Source organism: Panthera tigris, chromosome X, assembly GCF_018350195.1.
Source record: "Panthera tigris isolate Pti1 chromosome X, P.tigris_Pti1_mat1.1, whole genome shotgun sequence".
NCBI lineage: Eukaryota > Metazoa > Chordata > Mammalia > Carnivora > Felidae > Panthera > Panthera tigris.
Window position 1 is genome coordinate 65928918 of NC_056677.1, and position 21282 is coordinate 65950199.

Consider the following 21282-nt stretch of genomic DNA (forward strand, 5'->3'; position numbering starts at 1 on the left):
CTCTCTGACCACAGCCGCAGCAATTTCTTACTTGACACATCTCCAAAGGCAAAGGAATTAAAACCAAAAATGAACTATTGGGACCTCATGAAGATAAAAAGCTTCTGCACTGCAAAGGAAACATTCAACAAAACTAAAACGCAACCGACGAAATGGGAAAATGTATTTGCAAATGACACATCAATGGGCTAGTATCCAAAATCTATAAAGAACTCACCAAACTTCACACCTGAAAAACAAATAATTCTGTGAAGAAATGGGCAGAAGACATGAATAGACACTTCTCCAAAGAAGACATCCAGATGGCCAACAGGCACATGAAAAGATGCTCAACATCACTCCTCCTCAGGGAAATACAAATCAAAACCACACTGAGATCTCACATCACACCAGCCAGAGTGGCTAAAATGAACAATTCAGGAGACTACAGATGCTGGAGAGGATGTGGAGAAATGGGAACCCTCTTGCACTGTTGGTGGGAATGCAAACTGGTGCAGCCGCTCTGGAAAACAGTGGGAGGTTCCTCAAAAAATTAAAAATAGATCTACCCTATGACCCAGCAATAGCACTGCTAGGAATTTGCCCAAGGGATACAGGAGTACTGATGCATAGGGGCACTTGTACCCCAATGTTTATAGCAGCACTTTCAACAATAGCCAAATTATGTAAAGAGCCTAAATGTCCATCAACTGATGAATGGATAAAGAAGTTGTGGTTTATATATACAATGGAATACTACTTGGCAATGAGAAAGAATGAAATATGGCCTTTTATACCAATGTGGATGGAACTGGAGAGTATTATGCTAAGTGAAATAAGTCATACAGAGAAAGACAGATACCACACTTTTTCACTCATAGTTGGATCCTGAGAAACTTAATCGAAGACCAGCGGGGAGGGTAAGGGGGGGGGAAAGTTACAGAGAGGGAAGGAGACAAACCATAAGAGACTCTTAAATACTGAGTGCTACTGAGGGTTGATGGGGGTGGGGGAGAGGAAAGTGGGTGATGGGCATTGAGGAGGGCACCTGTTGGGATGAGCACTGGGTGGTGTATGGAAACCAATTTGACAATAAATTCTATATAAAATTAAAAACAACAAAATAATAAAAAACACTACAGTGATCAAAACAGTATAGTACTGGCACAAAAATGGACATATAGAACAATGAACAGAATGTAAAACCCAGAAATAAACCCACAAGTATATGGTGAATTAATCTTTTAAAAGCAGGAAAGTATCCAACAGGAAAAAGACAGCCTGTAAAACAAATGGAGTTGGTAAAACTGGATGGCAATATGCAAAAGAAGAAACTGTAAAAGGAAGAAACTATACCAATTTCTTACATCATACACAAAAATAAATTCAAAATGGATTAAAGACCTAAATGTGTGACCTAAAACCTTAAAAATCCTAGAGGATTACACAGCCATTAACCTCTTTGTGACATTGGCCATGGCAACCACCTTCTTCTATGTCTCCTGAAGCAAGGGAAACAAAAGCAAAATAAACTATTGGTACTCCATAAAATAAAAAGCTTCTGCACAGTGAAGGAAACCATCAACAAAACTAAAAGGCAACCTATGAAATGGGAGAAGATATTTGCATATGACATCTCTGATAAAAGTTTAGTATCCAAAATACATAAGGAACTTATAAAACTCAACACCCAAAAAAACAAATATTCCAGTTAATAAATGAGCACAAGGCATCAACAGACATTTTTCCAAAGAAGACATACAGATTGCCCATAGACACATGAAAAGATGTTCATCATCATTTACCATTAGGCAAATGCAAATTAAAACTACAATGAGGTATCATCTCACACCTGTCCTAATGGCTAAAACCAACAACACAAGAAACGTCAAGAATTGGCAAGGATGTGGAGAAAAAGGAACACTATTACACTGTTGGTGGGGATGCAAACTGGTGTAGCTACTGTGGGGAACAATATGGAGATTCCTCATAACCTTAAAAATAGGGGCACCTGGGCGGCTCAGCCAGTTTCAGTTCAGGTCAGCTCTCAAGGTTTGTGAGTTTGAATCCCATGTCTGGCTCCATGCTGACAGCTCAGAGCCTGTTTGGGATCCTCAATCTCCCCCTCTCCTGCTCTCTTTCTCAAAATAAATAAACTTTACAAAACTTTAAAAATAGAACTCTCCTATGATCCAATTGCACTACTGGGTAATTACCCAAAGAATACAAAAACACTCAAAGAGTTACATGAACTCATGTTCATGGCAGCAGTTTTGACAATAGCCAAGACATGGAAGCAGCCCACATGTCCATAAATTAATGAATGGATAAATAAGAAGGGGCATATATATACAATGGAATATTATTCAGTTATAAAAAAATGAAATCTTGCTATTTGCAATTACATGAATGAAGCTAGAGAGTATAATGCTGCAACAATATGAATGGAGCTAGAGAGTATAATGCTAAGTGAAATAAGTCAGTCAGAGAAAGACAAATACCATATGATTTCACTCATCGTTGAAATTCAGTAAGCAAAAAAAAAAGCAAAGGGAAAAAAGAGAGAGAGACAAATCAAGAAACAGACTCTTACTTACACAGAACAAACAGATGGTTACCAGATGGGTTTTGGGGGGATGGGTTAAATTGGTAATGGGGATTAAGGAGTGTACTTGTGATGATCACTGGGTGATGTATGGAATTGTTGAATCACTATATTGTACAGCTGAAGTAATGTAACACTTTGTTAAGTAAGTGAAATTTAAACCTTAAAAAAAACTTAATTAAAAAATAAATAAATCTTGGGGTGCTTGGGTAGCTCTGCTGGTTAAACGTCTGACTGTTGATTTCAGCTCAGGTCATGATCTCATGGTTTGTGAGATATAAGCCCCACATCGGGCTCTGTGCTGACAGCATGAAGCTTAACTGGGATTCTCTCTCTCCCACTGTCTCTGCCCCTCCCCTACTTGTGGTCATGTGCTCTCTTTTTCTTTCAAAATAAATGGATAAACTTTTTTTTTTTAAAAAGATAAGCATTTAATAAATAACTTGTTTTGTGCATCCCTATACTAATTATTATATGATTAATTTTACTAATTTTTTCTTTTAATCTTCCTATTAGCTTTATATGTAGTTAATCCCCTACCTTTAATATATATATATATGCCTTTATCAGTGTCATATTTTACTTTCACATGATTTCTCATTACTAGTTAATTCCTTTTCTTTTCAGCTGAAATTCTCTTTCATATTTCTTATGAGGCTGGTTTATTGGTTTAGTTTTTGCTTGTCTGGAAAACTCTATCTCTCCTTTGATTCTTAATAACATTACCAGGTAGAGAATTATTGGTTAGATGTTTTTTTCCCCTTTCAGTATCTTGAATATACCACCCCACTCACTTCTGCCCTACAATGTTTTTGTTGAAAAATCAGCCGATGGTCTTATGGGGGTTCCCTTATATGCAACAAGTTGTTTTCCTCTTGCTTCTTTTACGATTCTCTTTAACTTTTAACATTTTAATTTGAATGCTTTTTCTTACTTGGAACTCTGTGGGCTTCCTGGAACTGATTGTCTGTTTCCTTCCCTAGATTAGGAAAATTTTCAGCCATTATTTCTTAAAATAAGTTTTCTACCCTTTTATCTCTGTCTGACCTTTTAGGACCCCCTATAATGCAGATTTTATTATCATAGTCCCCTATGTCCCTTAAACTATCTTAATTTTTTTAATTTTCTTTTCCTTTCACTGTTCTCAGTTATTTCTGGTGCCCTGTCTTGCAGGTCACTCATCCATTCTATTTTGTCTAGTCTGTTGTTGAACCTCTTAGCATATTTACCACTTCAGCTATTGTATTCTTCAGCTTTGTGACTTCTCTTTGTTACTTTCTTTATGGTTTAATATCTCTTTGTTGAAGTTTTCACTGTGTTCATCCATTCTTCTCCTGAGTTTGTTGAGCATATTTATGACCATTACTTTGAATTCTTCATCAGGTAGATTACTTATATCCATTTCATTAAGGGCTTTTTCTAATGTCTTCTCTTGTTCTTGCATCTGAACATATACCTTGTCTCCTCAATTTGTCTGACTCCATGTTTGTTTCTATGTATTACATAAGATAGCTACCTCTCCTCCTTTTAAAATTTTTTATTATAGTTGACACACTATTGTATATTAATTTCAGGTGTACAACATAGTGATTTGACAGGTTTATGCATTATACTATGTTCACCACAAGTGTTGCTACCATCTGTCACCATACAATACTATTACAATATGACTGACTATATTCTCTATGCTGTACTTTTTACCCCCATGACTTATTCATTCCATAACTAGAAACCTGTATCTCCCACTCCCCTTCACCCATTTTGCCAATTATTTCACTTCCCTCCCCTCTGGCAATCACAAATTTTTTTCTATCTATGGGTCTCTTTCTGCTTTTTAATTTTTTAGGTTCCACATATAAATGAAATTGTATAGTATGACTTTGCATTGGAAATAAACCTTACCAATTCAACCATACCCTGGCTTTTGGTTATCTATAAGTTATCTTATCTATAAGAACAATTTGTTCTTCATAGGTCCCAGTTGTTGAGGGTATGCCAAGACCTGTCATTGTTCTAAAGGGAGGGATCTCAGACAGTGCCTAGTTTCAGGCTAATTGTAAGCCAGATTGTCAGGCAGTATCTTTTAAGATATGCAAATCATAGTCTTTGAGTCCACAATTGTAAACACTGCTGATTTCCAGACCAGTTCCAGAGGTGTCCCCTAGGTAAAGTTGCAAAAACCATAGCTTTAAACATATGTATAATCTTCTTTCTGTGAGGTATCAGCGAGCTATGATGGGGCCAAGTGAGGGCACTAATATGGTAAATTCCTACTCATGTTCCCTGAGAGCACTTCTGCAGCCTCTGGTTGTATGACATGCCCCAGGACAAGAAAATAGGCCTTTTTCACATCAAGACTGCAAGTGAGTTTCAGTCTTCTGTTTGTACAGTACCCTGGGAATGCTAACTCCCAAACACTGTCTCTAATTGCTTGAAATTCATGGAGTACAGGGGTGCCTGGGTAGCTCACTTAAGCCTCTGACTCTTGATCTTTAGCTCAGGTCGTAATCTCAGAGTTTGTGAGATCAAGCCCTGCATCAGGCTCTGTGCTGACAACATGGGGCCTGCTTGGGATTCTCTCTTTCCCTCTCTTTCTGCCCCTTCCCCACTTGTGCTTGTTCTCTTTCTCAAAATAAATAAATACACTTTAGAAAACGAAAAAACCATGAGGTCCAAAAATGCAATACCCCCTGGGGCCACAAGAGCCAGGTGCTCAAGGGGGTATCTCCTGTGTGGGCTGCACATCCCTGCCCAGGCAGGTTTCGAATGTGGTATGGGGTGGGGTACTCAGCCTACCTGGCTGTGGTGGGATAGGCCACAGCTGCAGTGTGCATGGGCAAGGTGCTCCCATTGAAGCTAGTAGACTTAAAGACAAAAAGGAGGGATTCAACAATGGCACCCATCTGCACCAGGACCAACAAGGCAGGAGAATTCAAAAATGGTACCCACTTCTATCCCAGGAGAGAGTCCCAACAGGTTCTTGCCTCTCCAGCAGATGCTTTAAGATTAGCAAATGAGTCTCCTTCACATAGGGTCTAGGTGCCTTGCAAACTGTTGCTTTTGAGATGGGTCCCAGGGCTAGTGAATCTGTATAAGAGCCTTTAGGGGTGGATTTTTCATTCTCTATGGTTCTCCTAGAAGTAAGCCCCACTGGTTTTCAAGGCTAGATGCTTTGGGGGCTCATTTCTCCAGTGCAGGTCCCAAGGGTTGGATTGCCTGATGTGGGATACAGACACCTTGCTCCTCAAGAATAAGCTCCATATTATGAGATCAGTCCCAACTGTGGATTGCTGCCCTGGGGTGGGGCTATTTGCAAGAACACGTCTCTACCCCTCCTACCCATCTTGATGTGGGCCTTTTATCTTTTGTTGTAGAAGCACTGTTTAGCTAGATTTCAGGTCCTTTTCAGAGGGAACTATTCCATTACAGCTGTAGTTTTGTTGTGTTCATTGGAGGAGGTGATTTCAGGATCCTTCTATGCCACCATCTTTCAATATGTCTTTTAATAAGTATGTAGATTTTAAAGTAACAAATAGCTTATACAATTAATTAAATACAGCAGGATAAAAGAAGATTTTCATAAACTATTACTATAATATATTTTTCTTTTCCTATATAGTCAAACAGAACTCATTTTAAATACTGCGGCCATAGTAAATCCAGAATTTCACACTTATCTTCATTATTACAGAGATGTCTTACCGTGTAGATTTTAGCACCTATATATTAAATTAAGGTACAAATTAGAAAAGAATAAAATCAACTTTCCACAGGTGTTACATAAGAAAGCAACATATTTAAGTTTTTCATTTTGTTCTTACCGTATGTGATTCTAATTCAGCAATTTTCTCAGGGATCTCAGAACCCAAATAATATATTCTAATCACATGGTCAGTGCTACCTGTTGTAATGAACATACCACCTGGAGGATTAAAAAACAAACAAGCAAACATTGTACCAAGGAACTTTAAAAACCTTCCAACTGCCTTCTCAATTATATGCTCCTGATATTAGTAAGAGGGCTTCAAGAAATACGTTATCTTCTCACCATTAACAATATCTCAGAGAAAAATAAGTATAATTCAAGAGAAATAAGGGAAGTATTTAAAGGACAACTACACATACCACTCACCCAACAAAAGTCCACCAACTATACACTAAATACAGGCCCTTGAATAATAAACATTAAAGATCAGGGCCTTGAGGAACTCATTTCTTTATATTTTATGTGAAAACATAATGCTCCAAAATTGTTTATAAAATGACCTATAGCTACAATTGTCTTTACAGGGCTATAGAGGTGGAATGTAAAAACCACTTTTGGGATGATGAATAAATTCTAGAGACAGATGGCGGTAGTGTATCCAAAACAAAGTGAATATACTCAATGCCACAAAACCGTACACTTAAAAATGGTTATTAAAATAGTAAAGTTTTTGTTATATTTTACTACAGTAAAAGAAAAGGTGAACTAGCATAGTAATAGAAAAGCACTGTTTATATACTGCAGAAGTTTCTTCTATATGGAGCCACAGTACATTTTTTCTGAAATGTCAGGGCAGGATTTTAGTGTTGAACTGTGTGTGTGGCAGGGGTATACTTTTTACCAACTAAATTCTGAGTTAGATAAAAACATATAAGCAAATAATAAAAACACTCCAAAGCTATTACATGTGTCCCTCTATAGTATCATATGGTTCACATTTTTTATGTTTATTTTGTTTTTTGTATTTTGTTTATTATGTTATATTATTATTTTATTATGTTTATTATGTTTCCATTAACAAACATACATTTTTTTCTCCACAAAATTGAAAAATATATCTTTTACAACTGGATTATTTAATATTTTGGGTACTCAAAACTTTGAATTTTTACACATACCAGAACTGAAAGATGAACAAGATATCTGAACTCCAGGTCTAGATCTCTCAGTAAATTTCACTGGGCGATCTCTAAAAGAAAAGGAAGATATTTTTATTTTCCATCATGTTCATTTAACATGCAAGAATCTTTGCACACTGCTGGATATCTATAGATTTAACATCAATATTATAAAACACACATTTGAAGTAGTCAATAAGTTCTATTCCCATCATTCAGGTTAAAAATGCATTTAAACTTCAAATATACTTTAAGATACCAGAATTATCATCATAGCTTTGCAAAGAAATTGCCAAGTAACTTACTACCACAAAGAGAAGTTCAAAGTCTTCTTATCAGAGTAATAAATGAAACAAACACTCTGCAAAAATTTTGTGTATAAGTTAAATAGTCTCTCCAACATTGGTTTCATAAAAATTCTATTCTAGAATCTCTAACATCTAATTGAAGTAGGTATAGATGTGTATATATACACACATGCACACACAGACTTACATACTTAAATAAATCAACTATTAAGAACGTCTCAAGATAACAAAGAAAATGAGACATGCTTGATTTTGCACAAAACTCCTAACCCAATTCTAAACTTACCTAAACTTCATTGTTTTTACATGCCATTGCCAGAAACAGATTGTTCCATCAGCACCAGTAGAAGTGAGGTATCTGGTTGTGCCTTTAGTTGATGGACAAAACTAAAAAGAAAATTCTAATTCAAATAGAAAGCTTTCATGTTCAAACTTATTTTAAACACAGCATCTTCTAAAATTAAAATAACTTTAATAGATATACCTTAAATAAATTCAATTAAGAATTTCACATTCAAGATATCAGTTATTTAAATTTCCTAGATTAATGAATACCTTACAAAAATTTACAATATCAAGAAATTGTAGAAAAAAGTCATCAAATTTAGGATAAAATATATTAGCTTAAAAACAATTATTTTTAGGGGTGCCTGGATGCTTCAGTCAGTAGAGCATGCAACTCTTGATCTCAGGGCGAGTTCAAGCTCCATATTGAATGTAGAGATTACTTTAAAAAAATAAAATTTTAGGGCGCCTGGGTGGCTCAGTTGGTTGAGCGGCCGACTTCGGCCCAGGTCATGATCTCGCGGTCCGTGAGTTCGGGCCCCGCATTGGGCTCTGTGCTGACAGCTCAGAGCCTGAAGCCTGTTTCAGATTCTGTGTCTCCCTCTCTCTGATCCTCCCCCGTTCATGCTTTGTCTCTCTCTGTCTCAAAAATAAACATTAAAAAAAAAATTTTTTTTTAAATAAAATTTTTAAAAATAAATAAATAATTATTTTAAAATTACTGAACATCACAGTTTAAGATTATTTCATTACTTTTAATGGAGAAAAATATTACAAGGTGATTACTAGTAAGCCATTATAAGTCTACTAAATATATACTTATATAGCAAAAAATTATGGAATTTTTATAGCTCATATGAATATGGCATCAGAAATCAATCTAAAATCAATGATTAGGAAGTTATATCTAAATATTTTGCTCTTATCATTTTATTTTAAACTCCAACTGCAATAATGTATGATATAAATGTTGTCCTTTTAAAATTTAAATCATTTTCATTTTTTTTAATAGAAAATGTATAATAGGTCAAATATCTGTATCATTGTGGACAAAATAGATTAAAAAATATACTTAAGTTGCCAATTTAAAGGACGACTACTACCCTAGATGAACCATGGATGGCCTTATCATGAAGGATTCTCAGGCTCTGACTCTCAGTATTTTACACATCCTCAGAAGAGAATCAGATAAGGGAAGAGCCACTGGGCTCCTGATGCCTGAGATACAGAAAAAAGTTGGAAATCAAACCAGGGTCTCTGCATGCCATGAGTTTTAAAAATCCCAAATACAGGGGCACCTGGGTGGTTCAGTCGGTTAAGCGTCCGACTTCAGCTCAGGTCACGATCTCACGGTCCATGAGTTCGAGCCCCGCGTCGGGCTCTGGGCTGGTGATGGCTCAGAGCCTGGAGCCTGCTTCTGATTCTGTGTCTCCCTCTCTCTCTGACCCTCCCCCATTCATACCCTGTCTCTCTCTGTCTCAAAAATAAATAAACATTAAAAATTTTGTTTAAAAAATCCCAAATACAGATAAATCAACACCACTAAGATGAATATTAAGGATCTGAATAAATTTTGACTCAAATCTAAAGAAAATGATCATTATAGATATTAGAATTCATTTATCTAGTTTTCTTGACAGGAAACACAGAACTTCTACCAAGACTAGAGAATTTAAATCAAACAAAGATTATCAATTAATGTTATCCATTAACAGTTGATATACAGTAAAGAACCAGTACTCAGGTATCATGCCTATATTTTCCTTTCTGAGATAAAGAAACTTGCAATTGAAAACTTAATCCACAATTTACAGCAGGAGTCTGCAAATTACAACACACATGCCAAATCCAACTTGCTGCCTGTTACTGTAAATAAAGCTTTATTGGACAAAGTCACCTTACACTGCCTATAGCTGCTTTTGGCCTGCAGAGTTAAGTAGGTATGACAGAGACCACACAGTCTGCAAAACCTAAAATATTTACTATCAGATCCATGAATTTGCTGATCTCTGATATATGCAAATAAGACAAGTAAATATAAAAGAGTATAATTGTATTAAGTTTGAAAAAAACACTAAAACTTTTATTATCACCATTATATTTAAATACATTCATCAATCACAAAGGTGGATCTGGCCTATTAATGTTCCCTAATTGGATTGTTTTTAAATAATAAATCATGTTAGAGATTATACAAATAAGATATGTACACTTCTGAATATAAATTAATACATCATTATTAAAGTAAATTTAGTAAATATAGAGAAACAATAAAAGCTACTCATAATCCCACCACCCAGGGGCACCTGGGTGGCTCAGTCGGTTAAGCGTCTGACTTCAGCTCAGGTCATGATCGCACAGTCTGAGTTTGAGCTCCGCACTGGGCTCTGTGCTGACAGCTCAGAGCCTGGAGTCTGCTTCGGATTCTGTGTCTCCCTTTCTCTGCCCCTCCCCCTGCTTGCATTCTGTCTGTCTTTCAAAATAAAATAAAGACATAAGATTTTTTTAAAATAATCCCACCACCCAGAGGCAACCTCTATTAACATCATATCATTTTATATCTGTTTTGTTTAAAAAAAAATCTGAAAGGAAAATACACCATGATGTTAATGGAGACAGTCAATTAGCAAAGAGTATAGTATATAGAATTCACACTAAATGGTACTGATTACTATGGAAAAAAATAAAATTAAGGGGAGATAAAGAGTGCTGGTTCAGGGAACAATTTACAATTTTAGAGTGGTAAAGTGGTCAGAGAAAGTCCCTGAGAAAGAGAAATTTACACAAAGTGCAAAGAAAGTGAAGGAATAAGCCATGTGACTATCTAAGGAAGACCATTCCGTTCCAGAGACATGAAACAGAGCAAAGGCAGAATTGGAGGCAGAGTGGTCTAACAAAGCAGAGTGCATAGCAGCAGCTAAAGCAGAATGAGAACAGAAAACTAGTAGAAGATGAGGTCAAAGAGAGCAAGGGGCTGAGAATGTAGGCCTTACAATATGGGTAATTGTAAAGGCTTCAACTTTAACACTGAGTTTGGAACTACTGAGGGTTCTGAGTACCAGTGACGTGATTTAACTTCCATTTTAAAATCACACAGCCTGCTATGGCAGAGGTTAGACTGGGGCAAGAAAGAGGGAAGGGTAGAAGCAGGAAGATCAGTTGGAAATGTGCTTCAATAATCTGGGTCATAGATGATAACTATTTGAAACGTAATAGAAATGATAAAGATCATGATAATTTGTCAGATTCTGGATTTATTCTGAGGGTAGAGCCAAAATTATATGCTAGCAAGTTAGATATGAGATATAAAAGAGACAAAAAAAAGTCAGGGATGACTACTCTGAGCAATTGGAAGGATAAAATAGCCATTTGTTTAGTTGAAAAAAGTTTTAGGAAAAGCAGATTTAAGAAAGGAAAATAGAAGTTCAATTTTGAGTATGCTGAGTTTGAGATTCATGAAATTCATGTGATGATACAAAATGGGTAGCTGAATATACAAGTATGGAACTAAGAGAAAGGTCCCAAGATGAAAATATAAGTTTGAAAATCATCAGCCTACAGATGAAATCCAAAACTACGAGACTTAATGAGATCACTAAAGGAAAGAATGTGATAGAGATCCATCAATCTTTAGGGAGCTCCTACATGTAAACAAAGTGAGATAGAAATCAGAAAATCAACCTATGAGGAAGCCAAGGAGTATCAAAACATTTTTCAATATCAGTGGCCATTTTTTTTTTTCGTTATATGAGAGTATTTCTGAATTGCAGAAATAATCCGGCAGATACGATGATAGGAACACAAGTAACTAATAAACTCCTAAAACAAAAGACATAAAATAATTTCAACTGATTAAAAGTTTGATATACAATTTTTAAAATCCAATATACATTAAACCTAATTCTTGCTAGCTCCTCATAAACAGGTGATATTTTATTTAAATAACACACAAAAATTGACTGACATACTTTTTAGTGACTAAAGAACAAGGAAAAGTAAATGGGAGTTAATTATCTCATCCACAAAAGTGGTCTCCTTCCTTGACCAAAGTGTAAAACACAGTTTCAGAGGGATTCCTCTATTTTGCTTTCAACACAAAGAAGAGGACAAATTCAGCTTAGTTTTCTTAAATAAAAGTTTTTTGGGGGCTATCCAGGACTTTCACTACCAACATTTAGTAAAAATGCTCTATGAATAAGAATTTAAAAGAAGTCAATGTATCTTATGTCAAATATCAAGTTGAAATAAGAAATCACTGTAACTAAGAATAAAATTTCTTTAACATCAAACCACACACACATACACAAACACACACACACAATCCGACTGACAAACATCTTGCATTAAATATTAACACAAAGTATGCCAATATTCAAGTTAGAACCTGTTTATAACCTAACAGGTATTAGTGTTGCTTCCTTATGGCATTTATAAGTCTTCTCCCTTCTTCACAAATACTAGTGAGATAAATAAGATGTTTTACGCTGCATTTGAAAAATCTTTTCAATGAGGTTTTAATTATCTCTGAAGGGAATAAATTTATATAAAACAGGAACTTTAAAAAAATACCAGAGCAGAGTAGGGACAAAGCTCTTAGAGATCAATATTTTTCTGTTGCTATTCTTTATAAATATCCACACAATATAACAAAAACTGAGAGAATTCCTACCCTCATTATATATATTAGAGATATCTTTTCATTTTTCTTACCTGTATGGAAGTAATAGAAGCTGAATGTCCCTGAAGGACTGCAACTGGTGCACAAGTTCGAAGACACCACACCCTTACAACCTTATCACAGCTGCCTGCAGCAATAAGAGTGTTTTCATAGTTAACAGCCATGTCAGAAATTTCAGCAGAGTGCCCTCGAAGTGTAGCAAGGAGACGTCCATCATCTGTTGCCCAAATTTTCACCAAACAGTCATCTGAACCCTATAGTAATACAAAAGGACAGAAGATTTACAATGTAGCGAAAATTTGCAATCCCCCACCCCAGAAAAAAAAGCCAAATGACAAAGGCAGGATTTTTATTAAATTACTTCTGAGCCTTCACTTTCTAATCTTTTTGTCCATATAATATGGATCCAGTAAGAAATAGAACTGATGTCCAAATGATGGCAATGACAAAGCACTGTCCAAACTGACAATGGCATTTGTGAAGAACTCCTCAAAACTACCAATCTTAACTCAAAATATTTTTAACTCACTTTTAAGTGATTTGGCATTAAATGTATCTGCATTATTTCTTTCCTTATACCTGATGGCCTTTTATCATAATTGAATATTTTTTTCTATAGATACTTAAAAATTTAAGTCTACATGCATTTCTCTTTTTTTAACCTTTATTTATTTTTGAGACAGAGAGAGACAGAGCATGAACGGGGGAGGGGCAGAGAGAGAGGGAGACACAGAATCGGAAGCAGGCTCCAGGCTCTGAGCCATCAGCCCAGAGCCCGACGCGGGGCTCAAACTCACAGACCGCGAGATCGTGACCTGAGTCAAAGTCGGACGCTTAACCGACTGAGCCACCCAGGCGCCCCAGTCTACATGCATTTCTTAGTAAATATGAGTCTTTGTTAACAATCTCTGCTGAAAATATTATGTTGCACTTCCTACTGAGAATTTCAAAAGAGCTTTAAAAATACTAAAATCAATTCTAATCTAATGTGGTAAATAAGCTATTTAGTAATTATGTTTATAGAAAGATGGCAATTGTCATTCTCATCATGATCATCAACATCCAAATACTTAAACGATGCATTTGGAGTTATGAAATGTCAATGGAAGAGTCTTTAATGAACTCCAAGGAGTCATAATTTCTCAAATGCAAACTACTTCATTTACTATATCATAGAAATTTAAAAAGAAAATTATGCCACTAACTCCACTTCTATGTTAACTTAGTACTAAAGCAATGACACTAAACCCTTTCTTAGAAATATTAGCGTGCTAAAATTTTGTACTCAAAAACACACAATATGATCTGGTTAATAAAATGCTAAGTGATAGAAGTCAGAGAAAGACAAATACCATATGATTTCACTCATACGTGGAATTTAAGAAACAGAACAAATGAATAAAGGGTAAAAAAGAGAGAGGGAGGCAAAACAAGAAACAGACTCAACTATGGAGAACAAACTGATGATTAATAGAGGGAAGGTCAGTTGGGGGAATAGGTAAAATAGGTGATGGGAATTAAGGAGAACACTTGCGGTGATGAGCGCCATGTATTATATGGAAGTGTCGAACCCAAAACTAGTATTACACTGTATGTTAACTAACTGGAATTTAAATAAAAGCTTAAAAAAACTATTTAAAAAATAATTAGTACTAAAACAAAAGAAAGATATACACAATAACTAATCTTGGCTACTGTGTAGTACAATTATTCAACTATATGAATGGTGTAATCATTTTAATTAAGCAGAATGGACACCAATTACACTAAGTGACAAATGGAAAATGCATTTTAATAAATGTTTGCTAAAATGAAAGGAAATGAAACTGAGTAGATAAAATTGTTTCACATAAATTAACCATCTCTATGTATATAAGGCCTTAAGATTTCGTTGTTTTTAATTACATTTCCCAAAACATAGAGGACATTATAGTTTACTCATTTAAATAGAATGAGAAAAGACTTTCAATTTCTATTCATCTTTTCCTGCATTCATGTGTCTAAGAAGGATGAATTGCTTACAAGTATAATTCAGTGCCATGAAGCCTACCTTTAATTGTTGTAAATCTCTATTATGCTATAGTATCATAAATTTTAAACTCACTGTAAAAATTCTTCTCCCACTTCGGTCAAATGCTACACAGTAGACAGATGACAAGTGCCCCAGAATTCTCTTATGCATCTTAATGTGCTGGTAAGCAGATGAAGGGAAAATATGGCTGAAGCGACTGCATCCAGTTAATTGCCTGGCAGAGGTGATATTCACTGAAAAACATAAAATAGGAGACTCCTTCTTAAAATCTAAAAGCGAAACCTACATCATGAAGTTAAATCATAAAAATTAAGATGAGGTAAAACAGGGTATATACACCACAGCCATTTTACCCTGTGAGAAGTCTAAATTCCATTACACATTTCATGATTTTATGAACTCAAGTTTACTAACACAAAGCACTAAGAATACTCTTCTTTTAAATCCCACAAGTCTGATTTTCTGTTTGCCTTACTCTCATTTCCCAGGTACATTCTTGTTTTGCCTTTCTTGGTAAACTACAGTCAAAGATACTGTCACTCTAAGTATATGGGTAAATCTTACTATAACATGAAGGAATTTTATAATAAAGACTATATTTGGTTAAGTAAAATACACCTTAAAAATTACATAGGGAGGGGCGCCTGGGTGGCTCAGTCGGTTAAGCATCCGACTTCGGCTCAGGTCATGATCTCACAGTCCATGAGTTCGAGCCCCGCATCAGGCTCTGTGCTGACAGCTCAGAGCCTGGAGCCTGCTTCTGATTCTGTGTCTCCCTCTGTCTCTGCCTTTCCCCTGCTCATGTTCTGTTTCTCTCTGTCTCAAAAATAAATAAAAACATTAATTTTTTTTAATTACATAGAGAATTTTATGAACTCCTGTCCTACCTCCTCAAATCCATTCACTCCATATGAAGCTGTCTCTAAAATTTCAAGAGTAATAGATTTATACAGTGAAAAAAGAAAGGAAGCTATGATAACACATTAAGTTTTCAGTAACAAACAATCTTTCCTAGGTTTCTCTATAGGTTCTCCACTTTTAGGCTCTCCCACTAGTTACCAATGAATTTTTGAAATTGCATCTCCTATAAGGTCAACTTACACCTGGCTTTTTGTTTGCCTTATTATTTATTTTCTTAAAAAACAGACAGAAGAAAGCATAGATCTGTCCAATTCTCCTCCAATGCCACCTAGATTCTTCTCACTTACCTAAAATGGAGATCTTAACCTCCATGTAAGGATTTACAAGCACCCACTTGCTCTGTGAAATTCCTCCAGTATTCCCTTATGCACTGAAAATATTTAACATCCCAAACATTATATTTTAATCAAATCATTAGATCTTCATAAGTGGAAAGCCACATTGAGGCAAGGTGACATTTCACCCTAGTGCATAAATAATATAGTACAAATGATAATAGCTTAATTTTGAAGCCAAGGCAAAATTAAGGCAAGAATGGATTTGTAGCTAGATTAATACAGTTAGAACCATGCCACCACCCCCCCACACACACACACACACACAAAATGAAACCTTTCCGTATCCCAGTCTTAAAGAGCAATGGAGTGTTTTCTTAGGCAAAGGTAGATCTGCTGGCCATTTTAAACTGACAAAATGACAAAAAAACGAATGATGAATAGCAAAACCAATGAAACTTTGAATGTAAACCATAAGAACATAATAAAGATCTGAGTATTTATATAACACTGTGATATGTTAAGTAAATAATGGTAGAAAACTTGTAAGCAACACTACCAGCTAAGAGGATTTCTTTTTGGCAGCTGCTCCCCATCCCAACCTCTAGAAATTTTCACAACTCTAAGGTGGAAAGAAAAGACACCATAACTTTGGGACTTAGTAATCTTCCTTCTCCAGTCAAACATTTCTTACTGCTCTTAGTTCCCTGAAACAATCAATCATCACTTCTGCTTTGCTTTTTTCTATCCATACTTTGCAAGTAGATAGAAGAAAAGTTGTGTTACTTAAGGCAGGGTTTCTCAGCCTTAGAAATAATGGCACTTTGGGCCTGATAACTCTTCAGTGTACGGGGCTGTTTATTGAAGAGTATTTAGCAGCATCCCTGGACTCTACCCACTAGATGTTCATAAAAACCACCATGAAGCCGTGACAAGGAAAAATATCTCCAGACATTGCCAAACGTCTCCTGATGGTAATAAACAAAAACTAAAAAAAAAAAAAAAAAAAACAAAAAAAAAACTGCCCCCAGTTAGAAACCACTGCTTAAAGGATAAAAACAAAAAACAACATCAATAGGAAGAAAAATAATCAGAAGAGCAACTCTGAGAAGAAAAGCAGAGACATAAAGAAAACAAATAATCAATGACAGAGAGAGGTAATAGCTACCAGAAATCCAGTCATTCATCTAACAAATATCTGATTTTTTCGAAGGCCAAAGGAACACAACTAAGCATATAAACAAAATATTTTTTTTAGATATTTATTTATTTTTTGGGAGAGCGCAAGTGGGGAAGGGGCAGAGAGAGGGGGACAGAGGATCGGAAGCAAACTCTGTGTTGACAGCAGGGAGCCCGATTTGCGACTCAAAACTCAGGAGATCATGACTCAGGAGAAGCTCAACCAACTCAGTCACCCAGGTGCCCAATATTCTTCACCCCAAAGAGACCCCATTAATACTCTCAGGCCAAAACTGTTAAATCAGGAACAATGACTAAAAACTTCATGCATTTTTATAGTGTATACAAATTAGCTTTTACTTTTTAAGACTCCTTTACAAAGAAAACTAATAATTCATTAAAAAGAAAAACGGAAAATATTTGCAACAAATATGACATAATCTTAATATTTTAAAACACATATTAATCTAACCATCTATAAGAACACCACTAAGATCTAATAGATTAGTGGATAAAGAAAATTAACAGATAAGTCACAATATAGGAAATACAAATAAAGGAAGTCACAAAAACATTTAACTATTTTGCCAACTATCAAAAGAAATTTAAATGAGAATGATGAAATACAATAGTATACCTAATAAATTAGCATTTTAAAAATTCTAAAACTTAATGCCAGCAATTACTACCTGAAACTGGTGTACACCTACATTTCTAGATGCACCATAAAGTGACATGATCCATTTGGAAAATAATTTTGGCAATATACTTCAAGAGGCATGAGAATATACACACCCACTGCTCAACCCCTGAGAATCTATTCTAGTGACATAACTAGCAAAAAAGGGTTACATGTACAAAATGCTTTTATAATACCAAAGAATGATAAATAACCTAAGTCCAACAACAGGGGAATGGTAAATTAAGTTAAAGAATATGTGATGGACTATTCTATAGGAATTAATTAAAATACAAGTATTATAGCACTGTGGAAAAACTTAGTAACTACAAAGCAAAAAACATAAAATACAACCTTGCAAGTATACTATGATTTAAATTATAGAAAAAATGCATACATATATAATAAAGACTAAGAAGAAACAAGAGAAATGGAACCAACTGCTTTGTAATCAAAGTATAGGCAATTTTTTTTAAATTTCACTTAACAATACATTTTTGTATTAAATACAATTTTTCTATTAGGTTCTTCTTAGTTATCACTAATATCTATTCAAAAAAATTCTAATATAAGGTACGTTGAATATCTGACAGAAGCAGCATCAAATATTCCTTCTTTCCGATCTCAGGGATTTTTTGTTTTTTCACCTAGCACCTGAAATGGTAACATTCATACCTTTTTTTCAGTCATTTGATATCAACAGGCCCTAGGCTCTATACATTAAGGAGTCCTGTCAACACTCTTGCATGCATTGTCCATTTAGCCACTATTTTTCAGTATTACTGCTTTTTGCTTTTCTTATCTATTTACAGAGTACTTTATCAGGAACATTTTTGTCAATTGTTAATAGCTGATACCTGACTATAAAGATACAATTGAGTTCACTTTTGACCAACCCTTGAGTATTCTACCAGGAAGAAGTAGATCTCACTCTTCTAGCACAAATGTTACATAGCTCTTTTAAGGGAGGGAAATACTCAAAGTCATTATTCTTTTTCTCAAAAGTGACAATAAAATAGACACACATACACAAACACAATTATCACTGTGATGTATCTGAATGTCTCTATCAAATGTACTACTTGAGTGAATTATTTTTCTATTTTAAGTATAATACAAGTTGGAAGATGAACAATTTAAATTTCTTTCACCTTAAAGTAAAATGAGGTATTCATGAGAAACCTACAAATAAATAAAAATTTCCCACAATCCTATGCCAAAATATCCACTAGAATGCCATTATTGCATTCTCACTATTAAGCCTTCTAAAATCTATAGTACTTCAAAGGCATGTAAATAAGTTTTAGTATCTACAACTAATTACCTTGATTAATTACTTACTTAAGTTTTCAAAAACACTATAAAGGTTAAGTTATGTTATTTCAGCCTCTATTTACTAAGGAATTTAGCTCCATATAGTCACAAAAGTGAAATGGCAAAAACAATAGTTGAAACTGGGCGAGCAATCAACGTAATTTTAGTCAGAACAAAATTCCTGCTTTTCCATCAACAGTTGTTAAGGATTTGGCAACTTTAGAGAAATAATACCCTATGCTATAGTTGTAACTCCTTTCTATCTAGGGACCTGGCATAGTTATGGTCAGGTTCCAACAATCAACTATAGAGCATTTTCTCTTGAGCAGTGATGTGAACATGCCAACTTTGTCTTGAAATATTTTAAGAAGCATCCTTTTCAGACAAAAATCCTTGATGCCACATTTCTTTGTATTGACAAACTCAACTAGTAGATAAATTAGTCAAATGTGTGTATGTATAAAATGTATTTAAATATAAAACAATCTATTCAGAATCCATCATGTTTGTTTTTTTCTTTAAAATTTTGTAAGATAGACATCTAAATGTTCTCTACCAAGAGATAAGATATATGAACTAACTCAGTGACAGAGCAAAATGCTTGAAGATTCAAGTAAAAACAGGATAAAACTGTATTTTATAAATTTATTAAGTCATAGAGATCAGTGAACAGCTATTAATGGAATAATTGTTTTTTCATTAAAACCTATGTTTGTTGACCACCTACTATGAGCTAAGCACTATGACAGACACTGGAAATACACCTTATAAACAAATCAAACAAGATCCTCATCCTCATGGAATTTACATTCCACTGAACAAAGCTTTCATCATTCATTTGCCCAATTTCATGAGTGAATAAGATACTTTAATGAGGAAAATTATCTAAATTATTAAATTTATAATGTATATTATATATTATAATATATAATATATATTAAAAATATATACAGCTTTAGAAATGTATTTTTCTAATAAGCTCTACAAGTGATGCTGATACTATGTCAAGTTTGGGAACTACTAATTCTAGTCCAATCTCTCTCCTCCCAAAATTATCTTTTCTATAACATTATCTGGCAGATGGCCATTTAGTCTCTGCCTAAACACTTCTGGTAAAGAGAAGATTATTATTTCTTAATATAATGGCCAATTCATATGTTAAGCTACTCTAATTTTGGGGAGACTCTACCTTTAATTGAACTCAATCTCTTTACCTGTAACTTCTACAATCATACAGCCTCTGCCCTTGGGAGCTACACTGGGAAAAAAAAAAAAAAAGAAACAGTCAAATCCCTTTGTCACATGGTAACCCATGAAATATTTTTAAATAGCTGTTACTTGGGGTGCCTGGGTGGCTCAGTCAGTTAAGCATTTGACTCTTGGTTTCAGCTCCGGTCATGATCTCATGGTTCGTGGGTTTGAGCTCCACATCGGGCTCTGCACTGACAGTGTGCAGCCTGTTTGGGATTCTCTCTCTCTCTCTCTCTCTCTGTCTCTCTCTCTCTCTCTCCCCATCCCCTGCTCATGCTGTCTCTCTCAAAATAAATAAAATTTTTAAAAAAACTTAAAAAAAAAAAAGAAATTAGCTATCACTTGTGCCTTAAATCTTCTCTCAATATATGAGGTTCCTTCTACATTACTCACAGCCATAGTTTACAAACACCTCTTTCCTATCATCCCCTATAGAAAAACACTCTTTCACCCTAAACACTACTGTGGTTGCTTTTTCTATGATGTCTCTAGTTCATCAATGTCTCAGCCTCTTAAAATAACAAGAATTCTGCAAAATATTCCAGTGGTTTAATCAGCACAGAGTGGATTATTTCCAACCACATTTCTATGAATGCAATTTAGGATTGCAAAGACTACCTCAGTTTTCTAAAACAGCTGCTTTATACATCTTTTGGTTAAAGAGGAAATAAAGCTAGTTTGACATTCTTTTTTTTTTTTTTTTTACATTTTTTTTTTAACGTTTATTTATTTTTGAGACAGAGAGAGACAGAGCATGAACGGGGGAGGGTCAGAGAGAGGGAGACACAGAATCTGAAACAGGCTCCAGGCTCTGAGCTGTCAGCACAGAGCCCGACGCGGGGCTCGAACTCACGGACCGTGAGATCATGACCTGAGCCGAAGTCGGCCACTT

The 21282-nt window shown here is 35.0% G+C and overlaps 1 protein-coding gene across 7 annotated transcripts in view; it reads right to left on the reverse strand.

Moving 5' to 3' along the window:
- BRWD3 (bromodomain and WD repeat domain containing 3) overlaps window positions 1-21282 on the reverse strand; it is a 219229-nt gene that overhangs the window by 136727 nt on the left and 61220 nt on the right. For 6 of the 7 annotated variants that reach the window (XM_042975142.1, XM_042975143.1, XM_042975144.1 and 3 more), the window contains 5 exons: window positions 14844-15004; window positions 12772-12993; window positions 8063-8163; window positions 7469-7539; window positions 6406-6506 (listed from right to left, as the gene is read on the reverse strand). In XM_042975142.1, the coding sequence (XP_042831076.1) occupies window positions 6406-6506; window positions 7469-7539; window positions 8063-8163; window positions 12772-12993; window positions 14844-15004 (656 nt within the window). Of the gene's footprint in view, window positions 1-6405; window positions 6507-7468; window positions 7540-8062; window positions 8164-12771; window positions 12994-14843; window positions 15005-20353; window positions 20375-21282 lie in introns of those variants that run through there. The other variant, XM_042975146.1, reaches the window with a different exon arrangement.